This window comes from Monocercomonoides exilis, assembly GCF_001643675.1.
Source record: "Monocercomonoides exilis strain PA203 chromosome Unknown scaffold19-1596985, whole genome shotgun sequence".
NCBI classification, from domain to species: Eukaryota; Preaxostyla; order Oxymonadida; family Polymastigidae; genus Monocercomonoides; species Monocercomonoides exilis.
In genome coordinates, this window is record NW_027150564.1 from 413516 (window position 1) to 433757 (window position 20242).

The 20242-nt window shown below is 35.4% G+C and overlaps 8 protein-coding genes across 8 annotated transcripts; 4 read left to right on the forward strand and 4 right to left on the reverse strand.

Moving 5' to 3' along the window:
* The first annotated feature begins 202 nt into the window (after positions 1-202).
* MONOS_6992 (putative pppde peptidase family) lies at positions 203-3609 on the forward strand. The gene is made up of 4 exons (XM_067877281.1): positions 203-346; positions 424-460; positions 517-819; positions 866-3609. The coding sequence occupies exons 1-4, from the start codon at positions 251-253 to the stop codon at positions 3028-3030; spliced, it is 2601 nt and encodes an 866-aa protein (XP_067728391.1). The 5' UTR covers positions 203-250; the 3' UTR covers positions 3031-3609.
* Positions 3610-3718: 109 nt separating this feature from the next.
* On the reverse strand, positions 3719-9548 carry MONOS_6993 (putative protein kinase; the record flags this gene model as incomplete). The annotated part of the gene is made up of 7 exons (XM_067877282.1): positions 3719-7290; positions 7502-7667; positions 8050-8161; positions 8306-8428; positions 8669-9042; positions 9111-9473; positions 9543-9548. The coding sequence occupies 7 exons, from the start codon at positions 9546-9548 to the stop codon at positions 3719-3721; spliced, it is 4716 nt and encodes a 1571-aa protein (XP_067728392.1).
* A 154-nt stretch (positions 9549-9702) lies between these two features.
* Positions 9703-10810, reverse strand: MONOS_6994 (putative NADPH-dependent FMN reductase). The gene is made up of 6 exons (XM_067877283.1): positions 10732-10810; positions 10568-10665; positions 10384-10512; positions 10281-10335; positions 10081-10236; positions 9703-9981 (listed from the first exon to the last, which is right to left on the reverse strand). The coding sequence occupies exons 1-6, from the start codon at positions 10776-10778 to the stop codon at positions 9861-9863; spliced, it is 606 nt and encodes a 201-aa protein (XP_067728393.1). The 5' UTR covers positions 10779-10810; the 3' UTR covers positions 9703-9860.
* A 264-nt stretch (positions 10811-11074) lies between these two features.
* MONOS_6995 (putative Ubiquitin domain-containing protein UBFD1) lies at positions 11075-12802 on the reverse strand. Its single transcript, XM_067877284.1, has 9 exons — positions 12581-12802; positions 12441-12496; positions 12290-12386; positions 12194-12231; positions 12080-12142; positions 11942-12016; positions 11685-11752; positions 11532-11580; positions 11075-11427 (listed from the first exon to the last, which is right to left on the reverse strand). The coding sequence occupies exons 1-9, from the start codon at positions 12795-12797 to the stop codon at positions 11332-11334; spliced, it is 759 nt and encodes a 252-aa protein (XP_067728394.1). The 5' UTR covers positions 12798-12802; the 3' UTR covers positions 11075-11331.
* Positions 12803-12839: 37 nt separating this feature from the next.
* MONOS_6996 (uncharacterized protein) lies at positions 12840-13509 on the forward strand (the record flags this gene model as incomplete). Its single annotated transcript, XM_067877285.1, has 4 exons — positions 12840-12942; positions 12991-13150; positions 13214-13336; positions 13394-13509. The coding sequence occupies exons 1-4, from the start codon at positions 12850-12852 to the stop codon at positions 13507-13509; spliced, it is 492 nt and encodes a 163-aa protein (XP_067728395.1). The 5' UTR covers positions 12840-12849.
* Positions 13510-13682: 173 nt separating this feature from the next.
* MONOS_6997 (RNA recognition domain containing protein) lies at positions 13683-15894 on the forward strand. The gene is made up of 5 exons (XM_067877286.1): positions 13683-13713; positions 13769-13868; positions 13930-14078; positions 14142-14728; positions 14955-15894. The coding sequence occupies exons 2-5, from the start codon at positions 13776-13778 to the stop codon at positions 15629-15631; spliced, it is 1506 nt and encodes a 501-aa protein (XP_067728396.1). The 5' UTR covers positions 13683-13713; positions 13769-13775; the 3' UTR covers positions 15632-15894.
* A 263-nt stretch (positions 15895-16157) lies between these two features.
* MONOS_6998 (uncharacterized protein) lies at positions 16158-17683 on the forward strand (the record flags this gene model as incomplete). The annotated part of the gene is made up of 7 exons (XM_067877287.1): positions 16158-16207; positions 16274-16329; positions 16408-16493; positions 16597-17065; positions 17140-17174; positions 17236-17406; positions 17567-17683. The coding sequence occupies 7 exons, from the start codon at positions 16158-16160 to the stop codon at positions 17681-17683; spliced, it is 984 nt and encodes a 327-aa protein (XP_067728397.1).
* Positions 17684-17938: 255 nt separating this feature from the next.
* Positions 17939-20201, reverse strand: MONOS_6999 (uncharacterized protein). The gene is made up of 2 exons (XM_067877288.1): positions 19930-20201; positions 17939-19840 (listed from the first exon to the last, which is right to left on the reverse strand). Exon 2 carries the CDS (start codon positions 19725-19727, stop codon positions 18288-18290), a length of 1440 nt encoding a protein of 479 aa, XP_067728398.1. The 5' UTR covers positions 19728-19840; positions 19930-20201; the 3' UTR covers positions 17939-18287.
* Positions 20202-20242: the final 41 nt, after the last annotated feature.

Consider the following 20242-nt stretch of genomic DNA (forward strand, 5'->3'; position numbering starts at 1 on the left):
TAATTTTTCAGAAACAACATTCTTTTTATTGAAACAAAGGTTTCCATTAAAAGAATCAGACTTTGACAGATTTCATGAGTAATACTCGTAACAAATCATTCTTTTCCTTAATAAATATAACTTATTCATAATTAATTCAATTTGCTGAAAAGAATCTCTCTCTCCGAAATTTTCTTTTTTGTGTTTTTCTTATACCATAATAAAATATTTCTTCAATAAAAGCTGAGATTTTTTTGTATCCATAAAAATTATGCAAGATGATTCACTTTCACATGAAGGAATACCAATTTATGTGAATGTATATCATCTTTTACTAAAAGGAAAAAATTTGAACACTTCATTTTTTGTTTGTTTTTCAAGTTATCTCCCTTCGCTTTTTGTTTGAAAAAAATAGTTGTTGATTGTCCAATCATTTTTTGATAGGGATTATATCATACTGGTGTTCAAATTAAGTTTAAAGGTTTTTCCTTTTATTTCAATGACAAAAAACTTTTGAAGCAAGCTTTTCTTTTTAAGAATATGCATTTGGAGGAGGTAGAGAAGGTTCTGGTGTTTGGACTCAACGTCCACAGAGAGCTCCAAAAGGGTGCTCTTTTAAAGAACAATTATCAATGGGTGAAACTCACAAATCTGACGAAGAAGTTTTTAATATTCTCCAAAGCATGAGAAAGGAATATACAGCGGAATCTTATCACATCGTTAAACGAAATTGCAACCATTTTTCTGAAGACTTGTGCTTAAGGCTTGTTGGAAAATGCTTACCAAAATGGGTCAATCGCCCTGCTGCATGCGCTTCATTTTTTATTGGAAAAAATCAACGTTTGCCTCTCTATAATTTTGTTTTTATTTATTTTTCATCTCATAGCCAAATCGTTTTATGCACCAAAAGCATCTGATAATCAAGAAGACTTCTCGTTGACAGTGATTGCTAAGCCTCCGTTATTTGCGCCCAAACCGTTAGTATCTGTCCGCTCCAGATCCCTGACACCGTCTGCCAGCATCTCTCCTCCATCTGCAAGCACATTTGCTGATGATGATGTTAAAAGGGATACTTCACCACTCAGACATATCAGCCCTTTTCCCGAAAAAAAAGCTTGCGATTTTCAGACAAATCAGGAATTTTCACAACATTTTTCATCGCTATCAAAGCCATTGACATTTGCAGCATCAGCAGATATGCCACGTGTGACAGGGCATTGCCCTTCAGCCTCTTCCTTCTCCTCATCTGCGGCCATGTGTCTTGTGCAGCGCAACTCTCAAAAACCGCAGCCTCGCTCTGATGAAGCTGCTTCAACTTCAAACTCAGAGAAAATTTCAACAGCAATTCCATCTGATTGTACCTCAAACGAAGTATCGGAAAGCGTTCACCAAGCTATTGTCCATTCATTAGCGCCACCTCTGATTTATTGGAGCCCTGAAAGTGGAAGTGCAAAATTGAATAGCAGGCAGAAAGAGAAGGATGAAGCAAATCCGCTTTGTGCAAAAAGAAGCCAACATTTGACAGGAGATGACGCAAGTCAATTGAGCGAAAAGAATTTTGACATGAAGGTTAGACCGATTGACTCGGGAAAAGATGAAGTTGAAAAGATACCACACAATGGAAGAAATGAAGGCAAAACAAACCTTCCATTTTTCTCATCAATTAATAATAATTTCATTTCCTACGCAAATCCGACACATTTATCACAGCAATCGCTGCGAAATCCTCAAAATGATAGAACCGCAATGCAAAAACTCATAAAAATTGAAAAAACGCAAAAGGAAGTTATGGAAGAAGAAGCAGAACGCCTCAGAATCAAAAAGAAGTTGATTGAACAAAGCGAAAATGAGGTTATAGACATATCCAAACTTCCTCCTCCTCCATATCTCACACCATCTCCTTCTCCTTCTCCTTCTCCCTCACCTTCACCTTCACCTTCACCTTGTATGAAAGAAAAGTACGCACAGAAAGATTCTAACACTATTTCAGTTCAAACAGTCTGCGCCTCTGAAAAGGACGATATGATTCAATTCTCGACATTATCGCATTCTTCTTCCTTTTCCGCCGCCTCCTCCTCTTCTTCCACTTCCTCCTCTTCTTCTTCTTTGGCTTCTTTTCCATCTTCTTTTAAAAATCCAGCATCTTCTCAGATAAATGTGAAAAGTGCTAACACTCAACAAACAGTTGTTTCATTGCCAACATTGGCAAATGAGCAAACATCAACAAATTTATCACTTGAAGCACGGTATTTGTCATTTTTGGATGAGAAAGACAATCTTCATTCAAATAGATATACCCCTTCTCTTCATTCTTCATCATTATCATCTTCTTCTCCTTCATTATTACCTTCCTCTTCCCACTCTTCTTTTTCTTCTTCTTCTAATTCCTCGTTCAACACTTCAAAATCCACTATTTCTCGCTCCTCCATTCGAAATTCTTCTTTTGATTCCGTTTTTTCGTTGAATTCAGAGGTTCAGGATCACATCTCATCTTTCCAAACTTCACCACTTGTTTATTTACCTTCTTCTTCTTCTTCTTCTTCTTCTTCCTCATCTACATCTTCTCCTTCTTCTCCTTCTTCATTTGGTGCTCCTAAATCGAGGAGCTTGCATAGTGACATCAGGCTCCAGCGAAAGAAGAAGAGAGAAGAAGACATAAAAGCTGAACAAGACAAACAGCAAAAAATTGATTTTTCGGAACACAAAACGAATTCGGAAAATATTTCAAAAGATTCAAAGAAATGTTTAAGTCAAAAAGAGAAGAATAAGTTCGAAGGGGAAGATGAAGCATTATTGAATCATGAGTTAGATAATTGTCAAGATAGTTCAATAAAAAAATCCTCACAACACGAAAAAGAAGCAACTTTTGATATGAAATCTGATATTCATTCAGCTCGATTGAGCTTGTCAAAAGAAACAGCTGTCAAATCCGGTGAAGAGCAAGTGAACTGTTATCTTCCGTCTTTTCCCTCAAAAAATGCATCCAAAATGAAACATCTTCGACATTTATCTCAACCAAGTGTTGTTCATTCACACAAGTTTGTGCCTTGACAGGCAAATGGTGCAATTGATGGATTTGTTTGTTTGCAATGGAGTTCTGTTTATTTTCTATTCTTTACGTGGGTTTCAGTATTCATATTATAAATATATATATATATGGTTATTAGTGAGTGTTTAATTAAAACTTATTTTTATTTTGAATTAGAAATTGACTAGTAATTTTATTTTCTGTTCCAAACATTTATTTCAATCATTAAATCTTTAACGTTTTTCTGTGTTGAATGAGAATGTATTTAATCCCTAAAAGAGAGAGAAAGAAAGAAAGAAAGAATTATTCAATGATTTTCTTTTCTTTTTTATTTTTCATTCGTATTTTGAATTTTTTTCTTCTGTTTAAAGAAAATTTGCAAATGGCTGAATAACAAGTATTCACACACACCCTTCAAGTGATAATGTCATAGAGACAAACATTAACAGCATGAAGAGAATAAATAAAGAATAAAAACGAGGCAATAAAGTGATGTCACCGATATACATAGTGAAAAGAGGATGAATATATTTCACAAAACAAAAAAATTTGGTAAAAGGTGGAAAAATGAAAAGAAAAAAAGAAAAAGAAAAAGAAAAAAGAATATTTCTGAACTCTTCAATAAACAGACACATATTACAAGAAAAAACAAAATAACAGCAAACAAACAACGAAATTACAATAATAAACAAACAAAACAAAATAAATTCTCTAATATTGTTTGCTATTGAAAAAATCTGTAAATATAGACTTTGGCTTAAGAATTGGAGGATTTTGAGGCTGGGGTTGTGGTTGAGGATTAGTCGCATTCAGAGAATAAGAAGAAGAAGAAGAAGACGGGACAGGAGGCAGCGTGGTAGATGGAGAGGAAGAAAGCCGAAGCAGACTCAGCGAAGAAAAGGGATTTACAGTGGAAAGAGTCTCGTCTGATAATAATGGCAATGATGTTGAAGAAGATGATGATGATGAAGGCATCTGTGATGCAACCGAAGACGATGACTGGCCCATCGAAAGAGAGCTGAAGCCAACAGCCCCTCCGTTCAGCATCAACGGAGGTGGAGACTTTCGGTTGGATTGTGCAGAAGGAGTCTGTTGCTGATGATGATGGTAAGCATACGAAGAGAAAGGGGAGATGACAGAGAAGATGGACTCGGCAGTGGGCGCAGACGGGAGTGAAGGCGACTGTTTGCCCCGCTTCCGCTTCTGCTGCTGGTGTTTGGGAAGGAACGGGTTTGGCAGCGGAGGAGAGGAAGGGATGGAAGTGTGGAATTTGGTGTCTTCGAAGGGTGAAGTGGATGAGGAAGACAAGGAAGAAGAAGAAGAAGAAGAAGAAGAAGAAGAAGAAGAAGAAGAAGAAGAAGAAGAAGAAGATGATGATGATGATGATGATGATGATGATGATGATGATGATGAACTTGATGAACTTTGTTTCTTCTTTTTGTTCTTTTCCTGAGAGGTCTGGTTCAGGAACGGGTTTTCAGTGAGCGGGGTGAATGTGGTGGGGAGAAGGCAGTATTTGGAAAATGGATTGAACTGAGGGGGAATTGTCTGTGAAATGCGGCGGTTTGCAAAGGAAGGCGGAGAAAGAGGGCGATTCGGTGAATTCACAGGGAAGAAGAGGGAGGCTGGGAGGGAGGAGCCGAAGATGGCGATGGAAGGAGTTGGGGTGGAAGGGAAGGGACATGAGGAAGTGGAGGAAGAAGAAGGAGATGAAGAAGAAGAAGAGGAAGAGGAAGAAGAAGATGATGATGATGAAAGAGAAGATGAGCTATCTGTTATTTCTACTGGTGGAAGCGTGATTGAATGATTAGCAATATCAGAAGCAGAAGCAGCAGTTGAAGAACAAGAAGAAGTTGCATCAAGCTCTTTATCGTTCTTTGCCTTTAGAAGAGAAAGAGAAGCAAATGGATTCGCAGTAGAAGACTCTTGTGCTGATGGTATTCCAATTTGAGAAGATGACAAAAGAGAAGAAGAAGAAGAAGAAGAAGAAGAAAACGGATAAGTATTTGACTTGACCAATGTGGGAAGAGTCTTTGAAGCAGCAGAATCTGATTGTGCTTGCAACAAAAATCCATTTTGTGCGTTTGTTTGCTGGTTTCCATTCCAAATATTGTTCTGTGTTTGAGAAGAGAACTGGGGAAGAAGATGAGATTGGCATTGGATATTAGTGTTAACTTGGTTTGTGGCCTGTTGAAGTGGTTTGCGTGAATTGTGCTGATCGTGCGAAGTGAAGGGATATGTTTGGGAGTGAGTGATGGAGGGAAGGAAGGGAAGGTGAGAAGAGGAAGAGGAAGAGGAAGAAGAAGAAGAAGAGGAAGAGGAAGGGGAAGAAGAAGAGGAAGAAGAAGAGGAAGAAGAAAAAGATGATGATGATGATGATGATGATGATGATGATGAAGGAGATTTTGTCATAGCATTAGTTGCATCTGCAGTGTTCGAAGTGTTGAAAGAGGAAAGCAAAGAAGAAGAGGAGGAGGAAGAAGAAGAAGAACTTGATATAACAACAATGTTATTTGTGTTATTTGAAAGATTGCTGGAAGACGCAAATAAATACGGATGAAGCGAAAAAGAAGAAGATGATTGAAATGAAGGCAGATTTAGTTCGTTCAGATTGGACGAAAGTGGAAAATATGAAATATCAGCTATGGGATGCAAAGGTTGCTGATATGTGTTTGCTTCATTGTTCATGTGAAAAGAGGAGGAAGAGGAAGAAGAAGAAGAAGAAGAAGACGATGATGATGATGGTGCTATTGTCATTGATTCTGTGACTGGAATAAGCGAAAAAACAACATCATTTTCTTGTTTTTCTTTCTCTTTTTCTTTCACTTTCTCTTTCTCTTTTTCACTTTCTTTTTCTTCTTTTTCTTTTTCTTTCTTTTTCATTTGAGCAAAAAACCCTTCAAACAAGTTAGTCTTTTCCGCTGCAGCTGCAAAATACGAGCAAGACAGTGCTGTTGAGACAGGAAACTGCTCAAAAGCATCAAATGCATTGGACGCTCCATTCAAAGAAGAAGCACAACCAGAACCAGAAATCTCAGTGTTTGCATTAAAAGAGGTGTTTTTATTAATAGTTGAATAGGAAGAAGAAGAAGAAGAAGCAGAAGCAGTATCATTTCTAACTGGAGAATTGAACGTGCTTCCAGACAGCCCAACCACAGGCGAGTGGTAGAGGCTGATGAACTGCAATGAAACAACTTCGAATGCAGAATTGAATGAAGGGTAGATCGCATCGCTTCTTAATGACTCCTTCATTGAAAGATATTCATGAAACTCTTTGAATGTGAATGGAGACGAGTCAGATGAAAGAAAATGCGAAGAAAAATGCGAAGGAAACTGAAAAGAAGAATGTGAAGGCAGATTCTTGTTTCTCCTCTGGAAACCCTCTGACACATTCATTTGGCTGGTTAAGTTTGCTCCCGAAGCAACAGTGCTGTTAATTCCATTCTCTCCTCTTCCAGCTGTGCATATTGTGTTATCGTTGCCCATCCCGTGCTGTACAGGCGAAGGAGAAAGCTCCGGAACATCGAGAACATCCAGCGCATCGAGGACAGCTGGCTTCGCATTGAACAAGCGGGTGGGGGACAGCTGCTGCTTGGACTCATCGACGCCTGATGTGAAGGAGAAGATGCTCATCTGGCTGGCTGGCTGTGACTGGATGAACTGCTGCAGAAGACGCGTGGCGCGGAGAGAGTCGGCGTTGGTGGTGGGGTCAGAGGAGGGGATGAGAGAGTGGAGAGCGGGGAAGGAGGAGGAAGAGGAGGAGGAGGAGGAAGAAGAAGAAGAAGAGGAGGAAGAAGGAAATAATGAAGAAGAAGAAGAAGAAGATGATGATGATGATGATGATGATGATGATGATGATGAAGTGATGTTTCCTGAGGAAAGAGAAGGCATTCCAGGTGGAATTGGCGAGTTTGAAGGAGAAGGAATCAGAGAAAGAGAAAGAGGAAGATGCTGCGAGGAAGAGGCATCGGACGATAGAGAGGAGAAGAGAGATGACGTTGAAGTGTTCTGTGAAGAAGAAGAAGAAGAATTAGAAGACAACGAAGCCAAGTGAGTGAGTGCCTTTGTGGATGAAGGAGACAAAGAGGCGCTCAGAGAGAGGGAAGAAAGGAGCATCGACGCCAAATGCGAAGGGAAGCAGCGGATGTCTGTGGGCGGTGTCCACATCGGAGTGAAGTGCTGGCGGGTGAGGAAAGGGTGGTGGAGGGCTTGGCGCGGGGTGAGGCGGGAGTGCGGGTTGTAGGACAGGCAGAGAGAGATGAAGTGGAGGAAGGAGAGCATCTCTGGAGAGGGACATGAGGGGAAGGGGGGGAGGGGGGGGGAGGAGGAAGAGGAATATAAGAGAAGAAAATGAAACGAATGAAATTATGTATAATTTTATATTTGTTGATTTTTAAATGAAATAATTATAAAAATAATAATAATAATAATTGTCAACAAGAACATCACTATTCTCTCTCTCTCTCTCTCAAATAAAAACCAAGCAATCCATACCGTTTTCGCTTATGAATTCGACTTTAGCGCCAGGCACGTGGTGAGCAAGCATCTGCTCCTGGTTTTCTCTTCGGAGGACCATGTGAGAGCGGATGGTGGCATCGAGGTTGTGGCGAATGTGGCTGAAGTCGGCAGAGGTGGGCAAGGGAACAGGTTGTGATGTTCGCTGTGAGTGAGTGAATGGAGATGGAGGGGAGGGGGGCAGAAGAAGGTGAGGGAGAGAGAGCAAGAGAGAGAGCAAGAGAGAGAGAGAGAGAGAGAGAGAGAATGAGAGTGAGAGAGTGAGTGAGTGAGTGAGTGAGTGAGTGAGTGAGTGAGAGTGAGAGAGTGAGAGAGAAAGAGAGAGAAATGATAAAAATGTGTGGAAAAGAAAAGAGAAAAAGAAAATTGTGATGGGAAATGTTATTGAATGTATTTATTACAATATAATTGAGTAATCATGCACCACAATATCAATTTTTTTTTCCAATGCATTCCATTTCAAAATATTTCATCACAAATCATTTATCACAAGATTTCAAAATGGCATGCATTTCAAATTCACATACTCTGATGTGTTCCTGATAAGTCGCAAAGCGATAACCCAGCGGATTAGAAGGGTCGTGAATGAAATGGCGGTAGCTGTTCTTTCCTGACAGAACCATTTTGTGAGGAGGCGGCCTGTGGAAGTTGAAAGTATTCAAATAATTTGAGAGTTTTGGTTATGAGACAAAGAGGGAAAAGAAGGAAAATAAATAAATTTTAAATAATAATAATAATAAAGATTGTTTAAATATTCTTCTTTTTGTGAGTCTTTGAGCATACCCAAGCATCTTCATGATGCGATCCAACTGATTGTGCGAACTTGTTCCTGGAAAAAGAGGCTTCCCTAAAAACAGCTCAGCCGCAATGCAGCCAACAGACCAAATGTCAACCATCAACCCAAATCTAGACAATGTTTCCGGTTGGGCAAATAACAAAATAAATGACATAAACAAAAGTCAAAAAAAAAAAACAAAATTAAATTAAATTAAATTAAATTAAATTAAATTAAATAAAAAAGTCTTGATGGATAAAAAGGAAACAAAGTGGAAAAACCATTGAGTTTCTCGTTTAAATTTGATGCAGAAATTTATAAACAGCAATAAAATACTCATAACCAAAAATTTGAAGTCAACTTCAACATACTCACATCCCAATAAAACCTCAGGCGCCCTGTAAAATCTTGTCTGAATATATCCATTTCCTTCATCTCCCTCAAAAAAAGCGTTGCCAACGTCAATCAGTCTGACATGGGGAAGAAATTGATCGACTAGTATATTTTCTGGCTTCAGATCACTGTGTACAATCCCAATGTCAAACAAAAGTGCAAGACTCGTTAGCAAAGAAATCAGAATCTGTCTCACCATTTTCAATGAAAATCCCCAATAATGCGTATTTCTTATCGCTATATGAAGATCTTCCATATATATTTCATTCACCAAAATAAAATGATTCTGAAAAACAAATGATTCCACAAAACGGATCAATTGATGATCGTCATCAGGATCAGCAACAGCAATCTATATTTCAATTATAAAATAATTTTGTAATATTCAAATTTCGTGATGAATTATTTTTTCGTGCACACCAGTTGAAGCATATTTTTCTCACGGAAGGCATGTTTAACATGTCCTTCATGATTTTTTACGACCTTAACTGCGTATGAATGAAAAGTTTCTTTGCAATGGCATCTCACTACTTGTCCAAATGCTCCATGGCCTAGCAGTGAATCAATAACATATGTTCGAGGTGAACCTGTTGATGGTGCATTAATTTCATCTCCTATTCTTAAGATAAGATCCCTGCATTCGTTATCCTTTCCATAATTGTCTACACCTACATGCGGTTGTGTGATGCACAACCCGAAATGTTTTTGCCTGTAGTGGAATACGTCTCTGGACGAACATTTATTATAATTCTGAATGAGGTATACGGTCAAACATTTCAGTTTCTATCAAAGAAATTTATTAAATAATAATAATTTTAGAAGCTCTGTTAATTAATATTAGAAAAAAGAAACCCTCATGAAATGTTTGATGAAAGTTTATCTTCACGTAAAAAAAAAGTGGAAAATTTGATCATCATCGAAAAACAAAAAAACGAAGTGAGTTCTTTTTTTTTTGTTTTTTATTTTTTTTAACATTTTTTCTTATTTTTGACTTGAAGAATTGTGAATATTCTTTTAAAAAAACTTATTTTTCCAACGCAATTACTCGAAACTATTTATAAAAAATACTTAATCTGTAACATTTAAAATAAAAATTATAAACAACAAAGCTAAATCGAATTAATGGAACCATTGATGCACAAAAGCATCGATCAAATAGTTATAAAATTCTTAATCCTCTTTCTTCATTTTTTTCAAAACAAATGCCATGTTTTTCCCAAGATTTGCCATTGTGCGTTTTCCTTCTTCGTCATTTTCAACGTCACCCGGTTTAAGTCCAATGCCTTCGTTCCTGAAGAATAAATTTTTTAAATTATTCGGTTAATGGAAAAATTTTCACAAATGTAAAAATCTTTTGTAAAAGAAAAAAAAAATGATTTTCATTTCGTACCAATAACTTGAACCAACAATGTGCATCTGCGAAATTGTGAAAAAGTGGTTGATTTGATCGAATACTGAAATGGCTCCTCCTCTTCTAACTGCAACAACAGCAGCTCCAATTTTATTCTTTAAAGTTCCTCCAGAAACCATCGAAATCCAGCCACATCTAAAACAAAATAATCAAATTGAAATATAAAAAAAAATTCGCACCTGTCAATAAGTGATTTCATTTCCACACTAACAGCGGCATAGTGTGTTGGTGAACCTTAATTTCAAGAAAATGAAAAACAAAAAGAAATAAAAATCTTCCAACCAAGAATAATTCCATCTGCTTCCATCATTTTTGCGTACCATTCGTTCACCGGGTCTCCTGGTGTTGCATGGACGCATTTTCCTGTTGCTTTACATCCGTTGCAGCCTCTGCATCCCCTCACATGATCAGCTAAAAAAATAAATTTTGGCAATATCAACTTTCAGGGGCATAAGGATTTATAAACCGTTTCCAACCATCACCATCTCGCACTCTATTCCTTCCTTTCTTAATTCTGTGAAGACCATTTCAAGTAATTTTGCAGTGTTCCCATCCTTTTTTGCACTTTGTAATGTGAAAAAACGCATCAAATATGGAAAAAGAAAGTAATATACATATTGGGATGCAAACCTTCCATTGAATCCAACAACTTTGATTGGTTTTTCTGGTGCAGACATTGTTCTTTTCGAAATCAAATTTGCTCGAATATGGGTATTTTTCCAGAAATTTTATATTATATAAAATAAAAAACAATAAATTTTCAAAAAGCTGACGATTCGTTTGCAAAGTTATTTTATCATATAAAAATTGTGTCTCCGAACGGTTTGACGTGTTTCTCCGAATTTCCATAACTTTATTTTCTTCATTTTAATTAATAGAAATAATTGATTAATACGAAATTAATCAATAAAGATGACATTTGGTTAAATAAAAAAACGAAAATGCACTTTTTTTTGAAATTTGCAAAAAATGGTTTTATTTTATTTTATTTAATTTTATTTTTTTATTGTAACTCTGTTATTTGGAAGTCAAAAAAAATAAAAATATTCAAGCTTTGAATCATTCAAATTTTCTATTACAAAAAGACAGCTTCAAATCATGTATTCAAGCATAAATTTATTATTCAGATATAAATGGAAATGTTAGTGCCAAATATATTTCCATTTTTTTTTTTTCTTCTTTCTTCTTTCTTCGCTGAAAAATTTGGAAAATGATTCTTTCATAAACTAATCAACCAATTATTGTAGTTTTTATTGCATCCACAAATTGCGAAGGCACGAAATATATAAATTTCACATGCTTATCTGTTTCTCCATATTTTAAAGCCTGTTGATAGAATATAAAAAAAGAAAGAAAGGAAGGAAAAGAAAAGAAAAATATAATCGTGATTGTATTCATAAAGTAAAGATATCTCTATAACATGAGCAAACCATCATAAAATATCCTTCATATTGCTCTATTGGCTGTGAATTAACGGATCTGTTCAAATTCCATTGAAATATCCATTAAAAAAAAATTAAACAATAATTAGAAATATTTCAAAAAATAAAAAAAAAGAAAATAGCTTTCCATATTTATCATGCCTAATCTTGTTATAAGAGAGAACTTCTTGACCTTTATCGGATAAAATCACCATGACCCTTTCGTATGCCTTTAATTAATAAAAATAGTTATTTGACAAATAAAAAAGAAAGAATGAATGAAAAGATAAATCATTTACAGTGACAAATTAATAGTACACGTGCGTTACAAAATATTTTTTTATAATAAGAAAAAAAAAGAAAAGAAAAGAAAAAGAATCAAATATAAATATTTATCATTTCACTTCACAAAGCCATACAGAAAATCGTATACGAATTCGCTCGCATCGTGAATTCATCAATCCAGTTATCTGACCACTTGGGGGTAGTGAATGCTAAATAATACAGTTTAATTCATCACATTATAAATTCATTCTCATTTAATCAAATTATGAAACTTTTCCGGATTCTGGAGAAATGCTCCCATCTGGAGGTCCGTGCATTATTACTCTTCTATGTTTCTATAGTTTATAAATAATCGTTATTATTCAATAATTTACAAGCATCTAAACCTCTTCATGGCACCATGGAACTTCTGCTTTTGCTTTGGCTAATATTTAATAATTCATCACATAAAACTTAACTATTATTAAAAATTTTAGTAATACCTTCGGATTCTAAAATCTGTTCCAGTGATGCGGTTGTTTCTGTTGCTTTTTGTTTTGTTAATTGGATTGCTGAGGGTAATGACCCGATGCAAAGAATCTATGAAAAGCAAGCAATTTGCTGTTTTGTTATTTAAAATCAATCTGTGCAGACTTTTCCTCCATTTAATACTCCGGATTCTGTCAACGTTGCTTCATTTCTCATGCTTCCTAAAGAGTTGGTATATTTTTTAAATGTAATCAAACAATAGATTTTAAGCAAATGTCATTATCAGCTTTTTCGAAAGTGCATGCCTTTAAACATTAGTTTTTGGTTTGCAACAGGTATACCGCTAGCTGCTTCAATGTATTGCTTCAGTTCAAGAACTGTATTTTCAGCTCCAAATTCGATTTGATATGATATTTTCCCAGCTTTTATTTCAAATTTTATAATTTCTCCTTTAAAATTTGTTTGAGAAAGTTGCTCTGAATGCTCTTCTATGGGAATCTCTTCCGACGAGGGTGTTGCCATTAAATAATGTCGGGTTAGATCCAAAGCCGTTTTGGTTATCTTATTCAAAAAAATGCAGCAGGAAGCAGAAGTATTGAAAAAAGTGGGCATTCTAGATAATCCAGTATTTGAAAGTCATTGTGCTTGGATGGAATCAATGGTGACGGTGCGTTATTTTTGTGAACATTTTTTAATTGTTCAATCTTTTTTGAAGAATTTACAACAAATTGAGCAACTTACAGCGATATTATCGTCTCATGAAGAAGAAGAGCAAATTATTATGAATGACATGGATTCAGCAGAACAATTAGCTCGCGATAAACTTGTTCCTGAACTTTCTGAAATGATTCGTGGATATGTGGATCAAATAAAAAGTTTGTGAAACTCAATTTTAATCTTAATTTACTCATCAATTGTTGTTTATTTTAAAAATTAAGTTCATATTGAAAAAAGCATGTTGACTTCATCTGAACTTCATGACCGTCTTTCTGAAAGATATATGGAATTACTTCAAACGGTCACTGGACCAGCATTAGAAAAACTGAAGGGATATACAGAAGGTATTGCCAAATTGGAAAAATGAAAATTTGAGATTTTTCATTGTATATATTTTTCAGACGTTTCACAATTGGAAGCTTTAACGGCAGGTCCCGACGCAAGGATGTCGAGTGAATATAAAAAAAGAGCCAACGCACTTCTTGATCGTATTGCTCGACTAAATCCAACTTCATGAAAATAAACTGGAAGAAATCCTAAATCCACTTCATATATTCATTTCGCAATTAATTGCTAAAAAATTTTTTTGTTGTTGTTGTTGTTGTTGATAAATTAAAAATGTTAAGTATTTGTTCAAGTTTTGTTGCATTTGGGTATATCTTTTTTTTCAATTATCGCCCATTATCTTAAATAGTTGATCTATTTATTTTGTTTTCAAAAGGTTTGTGTCTATGAATAAAATTCATTTCTTTTCAAGTTTTCTTTGTGGATAATAGTTAGTTAATGTTCTTGTCGGGGGATTCATACAAATTAAGTAACGATGCGACACCAAGCAGAGTTATTCATTTGAGAAATATGTCTGATAGAACGTCAAAGGTTTCGTGCTTTACCTCAAGCTTATTTTATTGCATTATATATGTATGTTTTAAATTATCAGGATGATTTGATCTCATTAGCTTCGCCTTATGGAGCGATTTCAAATATCGTTTTGTTGAAAAACAGCCGCCAAGCTATGATTGAATTTTCTCGTATTCAAAGTGCAATCGCTTTTTTGAAAGCTACAAGCAGAAACAAGCCTGTTTTGCAGTGTGTTAGATATCTTTGAAAGTTAACATTTTTAATATTTATGTCTCATTTCAAAAAAAAAAGTAATTCAACTGTTTATACTCAATATTCGTTGCACCAATCGCTTGAAAGTCAAGAAGGAAAAAGTCCATTATCAATGATGCCAGTAGATTCTGTTTCATCCACATCAGATGAACCAGAAGCATCAAGAGTTCTTCTTGCAACGATTCTTAATGTGAGATATCCAATAGATGTGAATGTAATTTCTCAGGTGTTTTCCCCATACGAGAAGGCTCCACGAAGAACTGTGGAAAAAATTATAGTTTTTCGAAAGCCAGCTGGACTTCATGCGTTGGTTCAGTTTTCGAACATTGGCTCAGCGATCAGAGCTAAGCGTGAATTAGAAGGCCAAAATATTTTCACTGGATGTTGTACTCTGCATGTTACATTTAGCATTGAAAAGGAGATCGAAATAAGTGAAAACTCAGATTTAGCAAGAGATTTTACAAATCCTCATCTTCCTTATCATCCAACGCCTTCAGATGCTTATAAATTACCCGACATAAAGCGAACTCCGACCGATTCAACACAATTATCTTCATTTTCTATTGCTCCGCATCAATTCACGCCAACATACGGTGCACCAGCAACTGGAAGATCACAAGGAAGAGGTTTGGTATATATTTTTGTGTGGTGAATGTGGAAATTGTGACAAAAAATTGTTTTGCCAAAGTTCTATTTTTTTGATGTGGCTTATTTTATTTTGAAGAGATTAACTTGTTATTTTTTGAAGGAAACTCATTTTTTGTATTTTTCATTTTTGTTTTTTACTTGTCCGTGGTTATGAAATATCAATAATTGTTCGATTTTTTCTCTTCTTTTATTAACTTGCAACAGGTTCCTCGGGATATTTTCCTGGCTCAGCCTCCGATTCTTTGGTGCTTCCTCATTCTGTCATACTTGTGTCAAACATACCTCCAGAGTCTGTGTCTATCACAGAGCTGTTCAATCTCTTCTCCAATTACGGTGTCATTAAGCGGATCAAGCTTCTCCACGAGGACGACACAAAGGCGCTGATCCAGTTCACGTCAGAGGAAATGAGCGAAGACGCCATCGAATGCCTCGACCGCATCTCTCTTTTTGGCAGTGTGCTTTCTGTGGTTGAGTCGCACTACGACACCATCCAGTCGCCGATTCCTGTGAGCGAAGGAGGAGACGGGCGGACTGTGGATTTTCAGGACTCGTCGCTGAACAGATGCCGCTTCGGGCCTGTGTTTTTGGGCAAAGGAACGCCTTCGCCACCAACTGCGGTGCTTCACGTGTCGAACATGTCGCCCACCACAAGCGAAGAGAGCTTGATGCAGCATCTGCAGACACGCCAGCCACATCGCGTGAATGCGATCCGGATGATTGACTCGTCGTCGTCTTCTTCCTCTTCTTCGATGGTCACAAAAAGGATGGCTTTGGTGAAATTTGACGATGAAGAAAAAGCCACTGAAGTTATGTGCCTTATGCACAATTCTGCTCTTGATGGAATGAACATCCGCTTATCTTTCTCTTCAAACAAAATTTGAGTGGCAATGCGTATTTCTCTCTTTCTTTTTCTTCTTTTGGTACACTCCACCTTCACTGAAACTTAATTTTCGATAATGGAAATTTAAGTTATGATTTTTAGATTTTATCTTCAAAACTGCAATTTCACTCTGTGTCTATAATTATAAATGAAAATGATTTTATAATTTCATAACTATATAAAGAGTACTTTTTATAATTCTTTTTTGAATTCAATGAGCAATCTGAGTTTTTCGAATTGATGCATCAAAAAAGGAATTTGGATTGATGAAGCATTGCAAATTTTTATTTTTAAAACAAAAACTGGAAATATATATAACCTCCATATTCTTCTTTTTTTAGACTTCTTATAGAAATTCTTTTTTTCACATGAATTCAAAAAATAATAATGGGCAAGAAATTTTTTGTTTTATTTCTGTTCATCTTATAGCAGCAAATAAATTGACATAATCAATGGAGGGAGAAGAATATGGAAAACAGTTTGTGTATTTTAATTCAAATATATTTTACTTTGCTTTTTGCAGTTGTATGTTTCCTGGATGTCAACAATTAGATTTTCTTCCGATTGAATGCAAAGAGTTTGCTTGCAATACATTCTTTTAGTAGTATTTGATGTTTTTATTTCTATTCTGAATTTGCAATAGTTGTCATCAACTATTTTGCAATCAGCATTCCTTTTCTTTCCAACACAATTGTCCGGGTATGAAATTACATGCATTATAAATCGTTATAAAAATACTATTTATGTCAATAACTTCGATGTTTTAATTTGTAATAGCTTTATCTTCTTCTAGAATTTCTCCGGCATGCCCCATATGTAATCAAATAGTATTTGTTGGGCCTGACGAAGACATGAATGAAATTGTACGAATTTTTCAATATAATTCTACTTTATTATACTCTTTCTTTCTTTCTTTGTGATGAAAATGCATGGCCAATACTTTTTATGTTGATTATATTGAATTAGATGAACTCACATATCGAAAGTGGATGTCGCTTCAGGACAAGGGAATCTCCACCTTTGCCAAAGAAACCAATATGTTCTGTTTTTGGATGTACTGAAGATTTTATGTCCCCATTTTTATGTCCTCATTGTCACAAAACTTTTTGCATGACTCATAGACTTCCTGAAAATCATGGATGTTCAGGAGTTCCTCGATCTAAATCACTTTCACCACCTCCAACCTCATCTCAAAAATCACTTTCACCCTCTTCTGCAGAAGCATCTCCGGAACGCAAAACTTCTCTTTCTCCATCGTCATCATCTTCAACCTCATCCAAAACTTCTTTTTCCACTTCAATTATGTCTATGTTTCCAAGGCCAAAACCCAAACCAAAAGTGTTTTCGTTTGAGTCACCATCCTCTTCTTCATCTTCTTCATCTTCGTCTTCACTTTTTTCATTTAAATCTTCTCGTTCGGCTCTCACAGGAAAGTGTATGTACAATTTTATTTATTGTTTGAATGTTCATTATTCTAAAAAAATCAAATAATAATTCATTAATATTTAGCAAAGGAGACTCTCGCGAAGCGATTGAAGGCTAAGGTATAGCTCTTTTTTGTGTGCATGTGTATAACCGTCTACTTTGTTTAAATCTTTTTAATAGAATGTTTCGAGTGTCGATTTCTCAAAGAGAAGATATCTGGATGTGCTAATTGAAGGAAGGGGCGAATCGGAATGCTATTGTGTGCCAATGGATGCACGAGTTGGGCGTGTCATTGATCTGATTTCGTCTTTGGCAAAAGTTCCCAACAAAAACAACATTCCTGGAGAAAAGGTGTGCAAAAATAGAACAGAAAAAAAGAAAAAGAAAGAGGAATATTTTTTTATTTAACAAGAAAGAATGAAACTTTTTTCTTTGATACCATAAAGCTCCTTTAATGTCATGTGTTCGTTCCAATATTGTTTTCTTCTCATTTTTTGCTGAAAATCTTCAGAAGCTTTGCATTTTCCTTCGAGGCTCGGAAGAACCTCTTCCAATGGAAATGAAGATTGAGCATCTGGTTGAGAGGAAGGAAGATACGTTGGAGGTGACTCTCGCTCATTGTCAGTAATATCAATCATTCTTATTGAGATCAAGTGAGTTTTCAAAACTTTTTTTTACCAACTTTATGTCAATTCAAAGTTATTAAAATGTATTTTTTTTTCAAATTTCAAATTCCAAGCTTTGTGACTCGAATTTAAGTTTATTGTCATTTTTAGTTATTTCCAATGATTTCACATGTGATTCTTAACACATGCGAAATTGTTTGTTAGAATAAACGTTTTCTCGTTTTTTTTTTACCTGTTTTTATTGCTTGCATTTTTCTTTTCGTAATTGTATTTAAAATAATTCATTTTATTGCATTTTATTCCTTTTTTATATCAAACATTCGCGTTAAATAGCAATATGAAAAAATATTTTTTTATTACATAAGCATATTTTAAGAGATAGTCGCGAAAAAATACATATTTGAAAAGAATAATAATCGTCTCTATTTCAACTCTAAAAAATTGATTGAAATAACATTCAATACTTTAAAATAAAACATTTATGCAAAGCGGAACATCTGACATTTGGAGTTTTCGTTTTCAATTCAAAAACTTCTTTTGCACACAATCCAAATGATGGAAACAAAAGACAGTCATATGATTAATTATTCTTGTGGTAGGTACAAATCAAGAACCTGATAAAGCTGTTGAAGCAGCTTTTAATGCTTCTTCACTGTTGCTTGAGATAAATTGTTGACTGCTTGAATTTGTGGAAATTCCATTTTCAATTATTTCCACAGGAGATGTTGTCGCGCTGTTACTGTCGCAATCAGATTCAGTCATCGCAACGGAAGCAACTCCTGCTTCAGATTCCAATGACGAGCTTGATGAGGATAATTCTGTTAAAAGTGCAGAAGTTTCTTCCATTTTACCATATGCATTCCTTTTTCCTCTTTCTTTTTCCTTTCTTTTCTGACATGGAAGTTTATTCTTTGTTGCACATGACAAAATGCAAGCAAACAAGATAATTATAGCAATAAACATTAAAGCACCAACGCTAACACCGATAATGCCACCAACACTTAATGTTCCATGTATCAAGTGACTCAAATCGCCTCTGCCGTTAACATATATCCTTGGCTTTGTGCTTGATGAAGTGGTTTTTTTAGAAAAAGTTGCAGAAGTGATGATGGTTGCAAATGTGCTATCTGCATAAATATCATTTGCCAATGATGAACCCGGTGAGTAATATCTTTCTCCTTCTTTCACTTTGATCGCTGCTTGATTTCCTTTAAACCGACAGCCATCGAGCATTATGCCTGGAGAATACAAAGTGGAAAAATTAAGTTGTGCTCGAAATAATCCCATTCCTCCTCCTACAAGACAAGCGGAGCATTTCTCAAACACACATTCTGATAACGCAACTGCTCCATAATGCGCTTCAACAAAAATACCTCCCCCAATCCCTTCTCTTTTTTTCACAGCTTCGCATTGCTTCATCGACACAACATTCATTTGAACATTACCAGCTGTCAAAGCAAGAAACCCGCCATCGTCTCCACGGCATTTCTGGGCAATGCAATTTTGCATTCCAAAAGAACCATAACAGTATACTCCTCCACCAATACCATTGTGCGAAGAACAGTTCGAAAAATTGGTAAACTGAAATTGATTTCTCTCTGTGCAAAGAAACAAATATCCACCAAAAACAGCACCGCCGTCTCCTTCTGTTGCGGAGCATCCAGTAAACAAACAACTTTTTACTTGGACATTTATGTTTGAAGTATAATAAAGTGCTCCTCCGCTTATAGCATAGCATCTATTAAATGTGCAAGCTTCAAAAGTGGCATTGTTTTGCATTATCTGTTGAAATTGAATTAATTCTCCCGCAAAACTTGTTGGCAAAATTTTTGTCTGCCGCATGCTCTTTTTATCTTCACAGTTATGAGTACAACGAAAAAATGTACAATTTTTTATTGAAAGCTCCTTGCAAAATAACCCAGCCACAAACCCTCCGTAAAAAGCAGACACACATTTGTAAAAAATAGAGTTATCCAATATGTTAATTTCATCGCTCTGCAACGTTTTGTTTGTGAAATATTGTGAATTTTTCGAAATATTCATCATCTTACAATTTGTAAGTCGGATTTGAGAATTGTCAATTGATTCGAAAAAGGGTTTTGAAGAAAGGAAAATATCTTGAACATCTGTTTCCGCAACAAATATATTGCTTTTGCACGCTGATTTTATAAAAGAAGATTTTACAAAATTTGTCGATATAGAAATAGAGCAATTTGATAAACAAAGTGATGAATCATTTACAGCAAACATTTCGGAAAATATAGATGTCACATTAAAAGAGCAGCAACTTAAAGTTAAAGACGAAAGACTTTGAAGCATAAAATGAATAAATGGGGAAGAAAATAATAAATTAATTGAATGGATATTTAATGATGTATTGTCCATTCGAATAAAGCCAGTACGAGAGTAACAAAATTCATTAATAACTGTAAATATTAATTGCTTATTTTTTATGTTGTCAACATTTCTTTCTGTACAAAAACAATAACATAAAAGAAAAAGAAAGCCATGCATATTAATGAATAATGGGATGAATGAAAAATCATGAAAATTTTTAATTT